The sequence below is a fragment of the Vombatus ursinus genome, unplaced genomic scaffold (genome assembly GCF_900497805.2).
Source record: "Vombatus ursinus unplaced genomic scaffold, bare-nosed wombat genome assembly UNPS02014816.1, whole genome shotgun sequence".
In the NCBI taxonomy this organism is placed as follows: domain Eukaryota; kingdom Metazoa; phylum Chordata; class Mammalia; order Diprotodontia; family Vombatidae; genus Vombatus; species Vombatus ursinus.
In genome coordinates, this window is record NW_020954594.1 from 4,816,061 (window position 1) to 4,831,627 (window position 15,567).

The following is a 15,567-nucleotide window of genomic DNA, read 5'->3' on the forward strand; positions in this document are numbered from 1 at the left end:
ATTCTCTGACCCTACAATTCTACTTAATACAACGTAATGGGACTCATCCCATCCCCACCATTCCCACTTTTTCCTGGCCTGGAATTGGCTCAATCATGGCCACTCTAACCAAGGACCCCTGTTAAAGTGGACTAGTTGTCCTGAACAGGGAGAGGGAAGAAAGATCTTCTAATCCCAAGTAGTATATCATAATAATAGCTAATATTTATAAAGCCCTTACTATGTGGTAGGCACTGTGCTAAGCACTTTTCAATTATTATCTCATTAGATTAGATCAACTAGTTGACAGCTAGTGCTCTATGCTCTTGCCAAGCTGGACTATTAACTGTTTCCTAATGATGCCCTGCCCTCTCCCACCTATCTCAATGCAGTCACATAGGTTGTCCTTGAGGCCTGTAACATACTATATTCTACATCTGAATCTGTTGAAGTTTTTTCCTTCTCCCAACACCCAGTTCAAGGGCCAACCACCATTATGTAGTTTTCATGGGTTCCCAATCCTCCAGTCCCCCTCCAACGTGTTTTATACTCTCTAATTTCCCTAAAGCAATTTTTCTCTTTCTCCTCGTCTTTCACAGACAACCTTGTATTATACTTATCTGTGTTCATGTTATATTCTCCTAAATAGATTGTAAGTCCTTTAAGAGCAGGAGCCATGCTGTTCTCATCTTTGATTCTCTAATGCCTGGCATAGTGACTTAAACATAGTAGCCACTTCATGAATTTCTTTCTCTTTGGATTGGAATGTGAAGGAAGGAAGGAAGGACAGAAGAAATGGGGAAAGGGCTCTCTAAATCTACTTTCTTGGGTCAGGATTTGTCGGAGTGGGTGAGGTGCCCCCATCAAAGCAATGGGTATTGAACATCCTTATGGCCTTCCTAGTGTCCTTTCTAAATTGTGACTCTCTGCCTTGCAAATGGGGCTCCAGATTTGGTCTGGCCAGAGCAGAGGATAGAGGGAGCATCACTGCTCTAGTCTTTGCTGCTAGGCCTCTCCTTATGCAGCCTAAGATTGCATTACATTTTTCCACCCTTGACTCATTTTAGCTAGCATTTCACCAAAACCCTTAAGTCTCCTTTCGGCCTAATATATCTTTCTGGTTTACATGTTCAAGGTCCTTCATCATCTTGGTTACTGTCCTCTAGACTCTATCCAGATTATTGATGTTCTTCCTAAAATGTGATATCCAACCAAGAGTCCTGCTCTAGATGTGGTCTGACCACAACACATAGGACTACTGCCTCTCTGGTACTGAATACTCTTTATGCAGACTGTGTCTCCCTCATCATTTACTTCATAAGTCAGTTTCTAAAACGGAGTACAAGAGTTTGTTTTTATTCCTATTGTTATCTTATAAGGTCTAGCCCAACATTACAGCCCGCGTAGATCTTTTTTGGATCTGCAAATTTTGGTAAGTACAGGATCTATGCCTTTAACCAAATCATTGATTAGAACCTTAAACAGCATATGGCCAAGCATTCTTCTCTTTTACCCTTATACCTGAAATGGCACGTTGTGATTAAGAGTGGACTAGTGGAAACAAGGTTTGAGAGGGCCTTATAGAATCATAGGATTTTAGAGTTGGGTGGGCAGCTAGATAGCACAGTGGATAGAGTTCTGGGCCTGGAGTCAGGAAGACTCATCTTCCTGAGTTCAAATCTGGCTTCAGAAACGTATTAGCTGTGTGACCCTGGGCAAGTCACTTCACCCTGTTTGCCTCAGTTTCCTTATCTGTAAAATGAGCTGGGGAAGGAAATGGCAAACCGCTCTGGTATCTCTACGAAGAAAACCCCAAATGGGGTTACAAAGACTGAAACGACTGAAAACAATGAACAAGAGTTAGAGGAAATTTTGTAGATAACCTAGTCCAATTCCTTATTTTACAGGTGAGGAAAACAGCCTCAGAAAGGTTAAATGACTTGTCCAGATTATACAGCCAATAACAGGAGAGCTCAAATTGAAACTCAGGTCTTGGTACTCTAAAATCTGTGTTCTTTCCACTACTTCCATGCTTCCTTCCTGAACCATTAGTAGGGGAAGGGTCTCAGTCAGGATGAAGAGGATGGTCAAGATTTGGAGGTGACAGTTATTTCTATATTATTTCCCCCAGATTTAAAGTCCTGTAATTGACTGTAAACTTGGCAATGTTTCCCTGGCTGTCAGCAAGAGGTTCGTATTTCTTTCTCCTTTTCTTTCCTCCTCCCTCCTCCCTACCACTTTCTGGGATGACCTTAACTTTCCATCTAGATTGAAGAGATTATCTGGGGGCAGATATCTAATGGTTAGGGATATGTAAGGTTTGGAGCCTCTTTTTCACTTGAGAGCATTGGGAGAAGAAAAAACAGGGCTGAAAAGGAGCAGAGGCTGGGGAAATTTCAGAGCTTTTAGACATCAAAAGAGCCTTATGCAAATGATAATGCAAATGAGCATGCAAATTAGCCAGTATAATTTTTTTTTTTTTTTTAAAGTCAACAGCTGGAGGACTTTTTTCAGAAAGGAACAGCAGCTCTGGCTCCAAGACATTGCTGGTCAAAATTGTGATGACGTTTGACCCCTCCGCAGCTTTTCCTGGTTCCTCTTTGGGACTATTAGCCCTCCAACTCCATTCCTTCGCTTTATCCCTCTGCTTCATCCCTTGCTGGCTAATGGCCTCAGAAAAGGAAATTCCAAGAGGCTGATCATCTCCTCCTCTGAGACACATTTACTGGTGAGGCAGCTGTTTTCTAAGATAGGGGGCAAAGCAAGTTCCCAGAAATCTCTCTCTCTCTCTCCCTCCCTCCCTACCTGTGTGTCTTGGCGACTGGCCCCTGCCACTCATTCCCGTCTCCTGTCATGTCAAGTCGATTGAGTTGTCAGACCAGGGAAGGAGCGAGTGGGGAAGGGCCCTGGAAGGCTGCCCAAGCAACAAGTCCCCTCTAGCTCTGCCAGACTGCCAGCCAAACCCTAAGGTTGGCGAGCATGGAGGTGGCAGGAAGGGGAATCAGCTCCAGAGGAGGCAGGAGATTTGGGAGAGGGAGTCAGGCCAACATGATTATCTTTCTGCAAAGGTGGCAAAGGGAAGTTTGGATGTCCAAAAGGACTTCCTCTTTGGAAAGACTGAGTGACTGGGGATTGTAGATTCCAGCTCATGTTCTAATGGAAAGAATGTGGGATTTAGAATCAGAAGACCTGGGTTCTAATCCTAGTTCTATAATTTATGTGCCTTTGGATCTTGTTCTTCTGGGCTACACTGGATAAAAGACAGTGTATGGAGTGAATCAAATGCCAGACCTGGGTTCAGGAAGGCCAGAGTTCAAATCTCTGCTACTTACTAGCTGTACGACCTTGGGCAAATAATCTTAGAGCTCCAGGTAAATTTTCTAAGGCAGTGCTTCTAAAAGTGTGGTTTGAGGTCTACCTGGGGTCTCTGAAACCAGGAGGGATACAAGGTCAAAATTATTTTTATAATAATGCTAAGATGTTATTTGCCTATTAATATACTCCTCTCTTCTTCCAGGTGCATATCTGTGTTAGCCAAAATAATATATCACAACAGATCAAATGCACAAACAGATTTGCTTATCCAGCTATCTCCAAAACCAGATATGAAAGAGGTTTATAAAAGTATGCAGATCAATATCACTCTTCTCACTAAATTTTTTTATTTGGAAAACAGTTTTCAAAATATAAGCTATTTATATTAACATAATGGATTTTAAAATTATTTTAAATGAGTATTTTTAAAATTTCAGTTTTAATTTCTAATACAGTAAATTTTCTAATTTAAAATTAGCCATTAATAAATGAGTAATTTCCAATATAGTAAATATTGATTGATAGATATTTTAGAGTCAACTCAACCTGACTCCTGAGAGCCAAGTGTGAGTATTTACACCCAGAAATCAGTAAATGCTTCAAAATAGGACCTCATGTATTGTTTTGTTTATTGTCTAGACTTAAGAGAGTGATGGAGAAAATGAGGATAATGCAGACCAAGCTTAAATATGTGTCCTGTGTACATTCCCCTCCCCCCACCCCCCCAGAGAGCTGGTTGTTAAACAGTTGCCAGCACATCCCTAAATATAACCTACATTAAATAGAAGCTCTTTGGGTCCTCAATAAATTTCCAGAGTATAAAGGGGTCCTGAGACATAAAAGTTTGATAACCACTTCTCTATAGCATCTACTGAACCATGTACCTACCTATATACTTACCTACATATTTATCTATGTATTTTTCTTTTTCTTTCTTTTTTTCTTTCTTTCTTTCTTTCTTTCTTTCTTTCTTTCTTTCTTTCTTTCTTTCTTTCTTTCTTTCTTTCTTTCCTTCTTCCTTCCTTCCTTTTTTCTTTCTTTCTTCCTTTCTTTTTTATTTCCTTCTTTCTTCCTTTCTTTTTTCTTTCCTTCTTCCGTCTTTCCTTCTTCCTTCCTTCCTTTCTTTCTCTTCCTTTTTTCTTTCTTTCCTTCTTTCTTTCCTTTCTTCCTTCCTTCCTTCTTTCTTCCTTCCTTCCTTCTTTCTTTCTTTCTTTCTTTCTTTCTTTCTTTCTTTCTTTCTTTCTATTCTCCCTCTGTATCTGTCTGTTTGTCTCTCTGTCAGTGGAAGGAGTTCCTGGACTGAGAAATTCAAATTTTGGGGGCATTGACCAACTAGATGATTTATAATTGTATTAAAGCTCACTATTCCTAGAGCTGGATACAGTGCTTACTCTTCTCCCTTGACTGATCAGCATGGGGCAGGGTTTTTCTTTTTCATCCGAGCCACAGGTATAGTCCTGAGTGGTTCTTTGGTGAGAGTGGTATAGAATGACAGTCTGGAGGCTTGGGGGTGGGGGACTGTGGGGAGGTGAAAACAGTGCTCAGGATAACAGTTGGAGTGACATTCCTACAATGATCCCCTCACAACTGTCAAAGTGGTAGCAGGGTATCTTTACAGTCTTCACTGGAGGCAGCCTGGGATAGTGGGATGAACACCATCTCTGTCACTTACTAGCTGGGTGATCTTGGGCAAATAACCTTAAAGTCCCAGGTAACTCTAAGGCAGGGGTTCTCACAGTGTGGTCTGAGAACCCTTGGGGGTCCCTGAGAGTCTTTCAATGGGGACCTAAAAACCATTTTCATAAAAATACTAAGATGTTATTTGCCTAGTAAATACTTGCTTTATTTGGTTTAGGGGCTGTTGTTTTTGGTCCTTCTGGTTAAAGCAAATACCTGGGTTCTGATTTCTAGAAAATTGGCACTTGGGGAAACAATACAATCAAGTGCTTTATTGTTATTTGATGCAGCAAGCTGGCAAACAAATATACGTCTCTCTATGTATATATACACACAATGGATATATATGTGGTGTATACACACACAGCACGGCACGCTATATATGGCACATATATGTATGTGTGTATGTATGTATATATACATATACACATATACACACACACTATGGCACTATATATAGCATATACAGTGTATGTATGTATACGTATATATGTGTGTCTGTATACATACATATACACTATGACAATATAAACAACCAGTAGTTTGTTCCCACATGCAAAAAACCGAGCCTGGGCAGAGGGTGAAGGAGACATGTTGGGGGCAGAATATGCTCCAAGTTGGGGTTCAGGTGACAAGATCATATACCCTAAAAATGGGCTTGGTTGAGAACAGGTAATTGGTGCCAGATGTAGGAAGGGGTGTTCCTAATCAGACCCAGATGTGGTGGAAATATTCTCAGGGTCCCTAACCTATCTTAGGCTTGGATGAAGTGCTGCTAAGGGAACTTTCTTTGTCTAGACCACAAAGTAATGGGAGGATTTACTGTTGACTAAGGCAGCAGAAGTAGAATGACTCCGGGCCCCCCTGTAGTAGGTCAAGAGCTCATCCCATCAAAAACTGCAACCCTCATCCATCTGTCACAGAATCAGCAGCGGAAAAGTACAATTGTCTGTTTTGCCTATATGTTTTAATGGGCATTAGGAGCACTTAGCCTAAATGACTCCATATCAGAGTCCTGTCATTATGGCATCAAATAAGAATCAAACAATAACCTCAAACAACATAAAGCTTTTAATTATCACAGTACTCCTTAAAGATCTGGATTTGAATTCAGGCTCTGATGCTTCCTAACTTTGTGACCATGGTCAACTCACTGAACTCCTCTGCAGCTTAGTAAAATGGTGATAATATTTGCTGCATTGCCTACCTTCCAAGGTTGTAGTGAAGAAGGAAGGAAAACCTTGTTGCTACAGAAATGTGATCATTTCCAAGGTAATTCTCTTGGGGAACCACATAAGGCTGTTGAAGAAAACCCTGGGTTTTCGCAAAATCAGAGCATTTTAGAGCTGGGAGGAACCTTAGAAAGAGTATCTAATATAATCTAACCTTAGAGAGAATATCTAATAAATCCTCTCATTTTACAGCTGTGGAAACTGAGGCCTAGACAGGCTAAGTGACTAAGTTTCTGGAATGTCTTTACTCTGGAGGCCCAAGCTCTGGCATTCTTCAGCCCCCCAAAAGTTACATGCACAACCAACCGCTGATCTTCTGGCTACTATACTGTAGAAAATTTAACTTTATATAGTACATAAACGGATCCATGATATCACTGATATGGGTATTACCTTTAGCATTAAAGATCACCACTCACCTAAAAAAAAAAAGTGACACGTACGTGTTTTTCATTGCACAATTGAAGATCTAGAAGTATATCATGCATTTTAAAAGCCCTCAGGATTAGCTTGTGTGCTCCCAATACCATCCCCTTCCTCGCCCCCCCCCCCCCAAACACTTGGCTGATAGAATCACAGGCAGACAGAACACGTTCTAGGGACAACCTTCGTCCATAATGTTCAAGACAACAAGGTGACCTTTTTCTCTATGTTCCTACAGTTTGATTGAAGCTACCTAGTTGTTGTTGTTTGTCCTTCCCTCTCGAAGAGGACCATGACATCAGGAAGGTGCTGCCATGACTTACAAGTGAATTGGATTTAAATACCTTTAGAATGTTTGGCCCCTCAGGGCTGTATATCTAGACTCATGGTGCCCTCTTGTGGTATTTGGGAAAGGAAGATTCTGACGAGAATTAAAAGTACAAGAAACTTCAGAGATTTTCAAAGTTGTAAGGAACTTTGTTGTTGTTTTGTTGTTTGGGTCATTTCAGTCGTATCCAACTGTTTGTGACCCTATTTGGAGTTTTCTTTGGCAAAGGTACTGGAGTGGTTTCCCATTTCCTTCTCCAGTTCATTTTATAGATGAGGCAAACAGGGTTAAGTGACTTGCCCAGGGTCACACAGCCAGTGTCTGAGGCTGGATTTGATCTCATGAAGATGAGTCTTCCTGATTCCAAGCCCAGTGCTCCATCAACTCTGCCACCTACTGCCCAAGGAACTTTAGGGTCCACCCAATAATTAATAATAATGCTATCTAGCATTTATATAGTGCTTTCAGGTTTGCAAAACTCTGTGCATATATTATCTCATTGGATCCATTTGGTTTGGATCCAATACTGTAAAAAAAAATCTTCTCCACTCTAAACAATTCTTAAACAGCAGTCATCCAGTCATTGCCTAAAGACCTCCAGTGAGAAGAAACTCACTACCTGTGGAAGCAGATTGTTCTACTTTTGGTCAGCTTTAATAAAAGGACTGGAAATAAAGACTATCTCCAAGGACCAAAGTGTGTCAATTGATGCAGTGTTGGGTTTTTTTCTAATCCATAAAGCAAAGGAAATAGTGAGAGGGTAAAACCTTTTTATTTCAAAGCAAAATTTGCAACAACTGATGCACCTGGTCCTATTAATTATAAAGAAGTTTTTTTTTCTTTTGTCAAACTCAAATCAGCCTCTCTGCAACACTTAACCATTCCTGTGAATCTCTGGACCTACCTTTGATGTAGCAATGGTAATTCTCATCACTATAACTCTTTTAAGTTTACAAAGCTCTTTTCCTCTGAAAAGTAGATTACACAAGTATCAGTGCCCTCATTTTACTGATGGGGAAACTGAAACTCAGAGATTAGCTCAAGTTGCCCAGTTTGTAAACTCCAGAGTCAAGAGTCAAACCCAGGTCCTTTTGACTTCAAGTCCAATGTTCCTTTCAACTACAATGCTGCCTATTTCTAAGCAGAGAGATGCTGGGTCTCTTAATATGTCTGAGAATTTTGAAGAAGCTGATGGTGTGCATTTGAGCTCTGTTCTATGGATGGGAGAATCCATAGATAAGGATTTTGTTTCAAGCCAACCCTAATTGAGAAGTTGAGATAGCTAGCTCTTTTGTGTGTGTGTGTAAGGGTAGATGTGGGTGTATTAGAACTCTATTAAATTTGGTGTATTAGAACTCTATTAAGTTCTTTTCCATTCTAGAAGAGTAGATCATAAATTTGGGGACTTGAAAGAAACCTGAGAAATAATTTCCTTTATCTTACAAATGAGGAAACTGAGGAGGGCTGGACTGACTTGAGCAGCCTCATGCAACTCGTTAGTGATAGATCCAAGGGCTAAGACCCAGGACCCCTGACTTCCCAGTCACAGGATCATCATCAAGCAACTAATAGTATGATAATTATCATTAGTACAACTCAAACAAGTATCATCCTTATCATACTATTGCCTCAGCTCTAGAACCTGATGCTTTTCAAAGTACTACCCTTACGATAAACCCAGATGGTAGATAGGTAGAACAAACATTTTACAGATGAGTACAGAGGCACAGAAACTTGCCCTGGTTCATACAGATAGTAAGTGCAGGAGCTAAGTGGCACAATGGATAGAGTGCTGGACCTGGAGTCAGGAAAACCCTAGATAAGTCACTTAATCCTGTTTGCCTCAGTTTCCTCATCTGTAAAATGAGCTAGAGAAGGAAACGGCAAACCACTCCAGCATCTCTGCCAAGAAAATCCCAGATGGAGTCAACAACTTCTGGCTTCAAGCCCAATGTTCTTCCACTACTCCCACTCTACTACAGACTCAGAATCTTGAGCCTGAGAAAAGACCTCTTATAGTCCATCTAGTTCACAAGTCCTTAGCTTTTTTTGTGTCTTGTGTCTTTTTAGAAATTTGGTGAAACCTATGAAGCTCTTTCAGAATAATGAATAAAATACATAAAACAAAACACATAAGATTACAAAGAAACCACTTATATTGAAATATAGCTATCAAAACACATATTTTTTAAAAGTTCTCAGGCTGAAGTTGTGAACTGATCCAACCATTCTAGAGAGTAATTTGGAACTATGCCCAAAGAGCTATAAAATTCTGCATATCCTTTGATCCAGAAATACCACTTCTGGGTCTGTATCCCAAAGAGATCACAGAAATTGGAAAAGGACCCACATGTACAAAAATATTTACAGCAGCTCTTTTTGTGGTAGCAAAGAACTGGAAATCGAGAGGATGTCCATCAATTGGGGATTGGCTGAATAAGTTGTGGTATACGAATGGAATGGAATACTATTGTGCAATAAGAAATGATGAACAGGCAGACTTCAGAAAAACTGGAGAGACTTACATGAAATGAGGCTGAGTGAAGTGAGCAGAAACAGAACATTGTACACAGTAACAGCCATGTTGTACAATGACTAATTTTGATAGATTTAGCCCTTCTCAGTAATATAATGATCTAAGACAATTCCAAGAAACTCATGATGGAAAGTACTATCTACATCCAGAGAAAGAACTATGGAGTCTGAATGCAGATTGAAGCATATTATTTTCACCTTTTTTGGTTTGTTTTTTCTTTCTCTTGGTTTTTCCCTTTTGTTCTGATTCTTCCTTCACAACATGACTAATGTGGAAATATGCTTAATATGATTGTACATGTATAGCCTATATCAGATTACTTGCCATCTTGGAGAGGGGAGAGGGAAGGGAGAGAGGGAGAAAAAAGTTTGGAACTCAAAATCTTATAAAAGTGAATGCTGAAAACTTTCTTTACATGTAATTGGAAAATAAAATAAAATACTATCAAAGTTCAAAAAAAATTCACAGATCCCCTAGTCAAGGATCTTTGACTAGATATCCTTTACCTAGATTCTTCTGATGCTGAATTCTGGACTGAATTTAGAGGCAAAGGACCAGGGTTCAAATCTATAAAACAGAGATTAGCTTAGGTGGGGTCCCTTCTGGCTATAATTTCCATGGTCCCTGACAAGTGGTTATCCAAATTGTACTTAGCACATAGTAGGCACATAATAAATGTTTCTTGACTGACTGATTTAAACATTCCCATTTATGGGGAGTTTCAGTGCTCTCATCCCTCCCCCTGCCCAAGCCCAACTCAAGTACCATCACCTTCATAAATGCTTTCTAGGTTAACTTCAGAATTTCTCCTTCTGTCCCCCACTCTCCTTTCTGCCCTGCTAGGAAAGGAGCAAGATAAAACAAGAGAAGGGAGACAGAGAGAAGAAGCCTCCTGGGCTGCAAACATGGCCAGTGTCCACACTTGCCACCTGGTCTGCAACTCTCTTAATATCGCTGCTATCCTGTTCTTTCTCCTTAAAAAATCACCAGAACCCCTTATTTGTATGATTAGTGATGGCTACAGAATGAGATTTTGGAGACAGAGATTCTTTTGACCTTCTTTGAAGAAACAGAGACACAGTCTCTCTCCTGTTCCTTTTCAGCCAAGTTGATGGAAATGATGGGGATCCAATCCTTTCATAACTACAGTAAGACAGTGAATCGTTAAACATACATTAAGCACCTACTGTATGCCAAGGACTGAGCTAAGCATGGGGAATACAAAGAAAGGCAAAAGACATTCCCTGTGGGAATGGCTGAACAAGTTGTGGTATATGAACGTAATGGAATACTATTATGCTGTAAGAAATGATGAGCAGGCTGACTTCAGAAAAACCTGGAAAGACTTGTATGGATTGATGCTGAGTGAAGTGAGCAGAGCCAGGAGAACGTTGTACACAATAACAGCCACATTGTGCAATGACTAACTTTGATAGATTTAGCCCTTCTCAGCAATGCAAGGATCTAAGACATCTCCAAAGGCGTCATGATGGAAAATGCTATCCACACCCAAAAAAAGAACTATGGAGGTTGAATGTAGATTGAAGCATACTGCTTGCTCTTTTTTTTTTTCTTCTGCTTTTTTTATTTCCTCTTTCTTGTGGTTCCTTCTATTGGTTCTAATTCTTCCTTACAATATGACTAATGTGAAAATAGGTTTAATAGGAATGTATATGTATAGCCTATATCAGATTGCACACCATCTTTGGAAGGGAGGTGGGGAGGGAGGGAGAGAAAAATTAAAAACTCAAAAGCTTATGGAAGTGATTGTTGATAAATTAAAATAAATTAATAAAAAAAAGAATTTTAAAAAAGAGGAAAAAAAGACATTCCCTGCTTTCACAGACCCTGCAGTCTAATGGAGGAAACAACATGCAAACAATATATGCAGACAAATTGTAGAAGGGATACCTGTAAATCATCCTCAAGTGTTAAACTCAAATAGAAAGAGATCCCTGCAGGCTGCATCTTGACTTAGAAAAGCACAAATTAACATTATCTATGTTGTATTGTGATTTTTATTCATTTTGTTAAACATTTCCCAATTACATTTTAATCTAGTTCAAGCTGCATTTGGGGGTTTTCTGGGCTGTTTTTCTCCTGTGGGCCATGAGTTTGACACCTCTGCAAAGCCATTAAGACAGAGGTGAGCACTGGAGCTGCCGAACCTGGGTATTATTGTCAGCTTTGTCCTTCATGCAGGAAGAATTTCTAGCATAAACTCTGTTGCTTATTAGGCTTCTCCAGTGAGACCATCATTATCTCCACCATCACCACCACCACCACCACCATCATCAGCATCATCTTCCTGGGACCATTATCTAACTTACATAGTTAGAGATCCCCATTATAAGACGGACCTAGTACTGAATTCCAATGACTACTTAGAGTCAATAACTTCTGCCTTGTACTGTTTGATAACTGTTTCATATGCCAACTTTGTCTCATCAACTATACAAGAGTGAGATGATGCCTTTTGCTTCTTCTGAAATCTTCACAGGGCTGGAAACAGTGCCTGGAAACCCGCATATGCTCAATCAATACTCATTGAACTACATAGAATATCTGAGTTTTCTGCTTTGCACCTTACCTTGCTTTTCCCCTAGCTCTCACTCTCTAGGACATACTTGCTGTGTGACCCTGGGCAAGTCATGGGACCACAGATTTGGAGCTGGGATGGACCTTAAAGGTCATCTAATGCAAAGGATGGGGCTGAGGGGCAGTTAAGTGACACAGTGGATAGAATGCCAGGCCTGGAGTCAGGAGAACCCAAGTTCAAATTCAGTCTCAGACACTTACTAGAGGTGTGATCCTGGACAAGTCACTTAACCCTATTTGCCTCAGTTTCCTCATTTGTAAAATGAACTGGGGAAGGAAATCACAAACCACTCTAGTATCTTTGCTAAGAAAACTCCAAAAGAGGTTATGAAGAATCGAACATGACTGAACAACAACAGTGCAGGGGTTCTTAATGTTTTTTCATGTCATGAACCTTTTTGGCAGTCAGAGGAAGCATCTATGGATCCTTCCTCAGAATATTTTAAAATGCATAAAATAAAACATATAGGATTTGTCGTGATCTGGGGTTTGAACCTAGCTCCTCTTACTTCAAATCTAGCGCTCTTTCCATTAAAGCATGCTGCCTCCCCAGGTACTTTTTCTCTCTGAGGCTAAATTTTTTCATCTTATAAAATGAGAGTAATACATATTATTTCTACCTACCTCACAGGATAGTTGTGAGGAAGCAAGTTTGCAAACTACAGAAGTATGAGTTATTGTGGTGATGGTGTTCCCATGAATGGGAGCTCAAAGGTCCTGAGTTCTAATTCTGCCTGTATCATTCACTAGCTATGTAACCCTGAGCAAAGTTATTTCCCTTTCTGGGTCTCAGTTTATTTTTCTCTAAAATGTGGGGACTTAGATTAAGTGATCTCTAAGGTTCCTTTCAATTCCCCTGAGTCTGGAGATGTTGCAGGCTGCTTTGAGTTAAATAGCTCAGAATAAACGTCAAATCCATGCAGCTTCAGCCAGAGCCTGTGGCTGTGGCCCTGCTGGCCATATGTCTTGTAAGGTCCTTTTCTTTTACAATGCAGCCTGGTCATTACAGAACCTCAGAGTTGGAAAGAATCTTAGAGGTCATCCAGCCCAATGTTATTATGCCATTTCTAGTTGTGCTGATCTATCTGGCCACTGGACCCAGATGGCTCCGGAGGAGAGAGTAAGGCTGATGACTTTGCACACCAAATCACTCAAATACAATTCACTTGCATGTCACGGCCTCATCTTCCTGATGTCTGGGTCCTCTTTGAGAGTAAAAGACAAACAACAATAATGCTTCTGACTCCTGTGAGTGCTCAATCAGACCGTGGGTATTCTGAAATCAAGGTTTTCTGACTGGCCTGGTTCTAGTTTCTGGGAGCCCCTAAAGTCCCTCCCACCCAAATATCTCTCCTAGGCAAATCAATTCTGTAAAATGCGGATAACAATAGCTGTCATGCTTATACCACAGAATACTTTTTGGGGCGAGGATCAAATGAGATAATATATGTAAAGTGCTTTGTAAACTGCCAAGCACTATATACATGTGAATGATTATTAAGTAGTAACCTAGGACATAGAAATATTTAGATAAAAAATATACCATAAACCCTAGAATGACCCATCCAGGGGGTTCCCTTCCATTTGGGCTCGGAAAATTTGTCCGTACCCCATGTCCCCCATCTCTGCCCTCCCGAGGACCTATCTACCTGCTGTAGAAGTTGGCAGGTTCCCCCTAGTCTGGTCCTGTCCTCTGGGATGGGGGCCGGCACCTCTTTGGGGATGCTGGGCCCGGAATGGAGGACGCTTTGATCTTTCTCTCTCCCTTCCCAGAATCTTCCTTCTCCTTTGGGCCTAGGAAGCTTCTAGTGACCCCTCCCCACTTCCTGCCTCAGCCTCTGTAGGTGTCCCCCTCCCCCAGTTCCCACCATCCAGTGTCCACTTCTAGCTCAGAAATTCTGAATCCAGTGAGAAAGACCAGAGCTCAGAGAACCTCAGACTGAGTAATAGTGTAGTCACAACTGAACTTGTAAAGAGCCTGAGAATACATGATAACATGCGGAGATTGGAGGTAGATGCAAATGAGATGCAGATTTATGTTAATATAGCCAGGCCCACTTGATGATTTCTTGCACCTGGATGCTACTCTGGGAGAGTCTCAGTGGAGCCTGGAATCACCACACTTAGGTTCTGAACACTGAGCCTTACGTATCTGCACAGATAGGGTGAGGGTTGGGGGGTGGTACTCCTTGCAGAGAGCCAGAAGCTGAAGGAAAAGTTTCTTGCACCCTACATCTCTGTACAGGGTCACAGGGAAGTTTCATTTCTCCATTCTCTTTCTCTTTCTTTTCCATGTTCTTCCCAACTCCATGAAGTCCTGGCCCTTACCCCATGCTTCTGAATACAGCGCCTTCAGAATGGCTGCCACTATGGGGACAACCCCCCAAACCCTGAATTATGCACTTTTTTCCCTCAGGACCTAGGTCCCTGTTAAGTGACAGCTGGCTAATCAGATAAACCAACAGGTTAGTGGGTTAGTCTGTTTTGTGGGTCACCTCTCCCAAGTAATGCACATAAATCTTCACAGAGGCCCTTCTGGAGATGGTACTACCATAATCCAAATTAATAATCCTATGGTGAGAGCTTTAGACATTACAGTCTTTTGGTCAGGGAGAGATTTGGGTGGAGTGGGGCTTTCCCAGGCTATTGAAATCATACGGTGCAGATAGCTTCCTGCTTGGCTACATAGAGGGTTGTACCTGTGTCTTTGCTTGCTACACAGGTACAGCCCTACATGTGGGCCTGCCAGGATGCCACAAGGAAGCAGTAGGGGCAAACTACCCAGGACTTACTTGACGTCACCAGGGCAGACCTATGCTTAGGGATTTCTGAGGCCCCTGATTTGATTCTTCCCTTGTTTCCCCTCACCTCTCATAGGCAACCAATCAGCTCTGCGGTCCTGAGATTCGCAGTTGCTCTGGATTGGTCCGTGGAAAGTACAGAAGAAATTCTCCAGAGATTTGGGAATGCTTTTGACTGGTCCGTGGAGGGTGCAGAAGAAATCCTCATACACACCTGAATAGTCCTGTGCTGGGGGGAGGGCCCTCCCCTCAGTCCACTTGAAACAATTCACCAATTCTAGCACAATCCTCAGCCTGGTAAGGTTTAGGGAATAGGGGCAGTGTTGGTCCATGACCTACTAGCTTCTCCATCTGCGGGACCTCTAGAGGGTTTTTCTAAGTAGTTATTCTCTGTATTCACCAGGGAAAATTTGAATACTTTGAACGTCCTTGGCATCATCTGTGTGAATTCACTGTTAATCCTGATTATAACCCTTCCAGACAGTTTCATGAATTGTCGAGCCCAAAAAACTCATCAGCTAGCATCCAAAAGACTTCAAATCCTGTCTTTAATATAGGTTAGGGGGTGGGGAACCTGTGGCCTAGAGGCCTTATGTGCCCCTCTAGGTCCAAACAGTTTGGATTCAGTCAAAGGTCAGCACTTGAGGACCTAGAGGGTTACACGTGGCCTCAAGGCTG

At 41.3% G+C, this 15,567-nt stretch overlaps 1 protein-coding gene across 1 annotated transcript in view; it reads right to left on the reverse strand.

The window, feature by feature from the left end:
* Positions 1-2,834, reverse strand: part of POU2F3 (POU class 2 homeobox 3) — a 98,259-nt gene extending 95,425 nt beyond the window's left edge. Inside the window, exon 1 of the mRNA XM_027835530.1 lies at positions 2,785-2,834. Coding sequence (XP_027691331.1) covers positions 2,785-2,834 — 50 coding nt within the window. The remainder of the gene's footprint in view (positions 1-2,784) is intronic.
* Between the last annotated feature and the right edge of the window lie 12,733 nt (positions 2,835-15,567).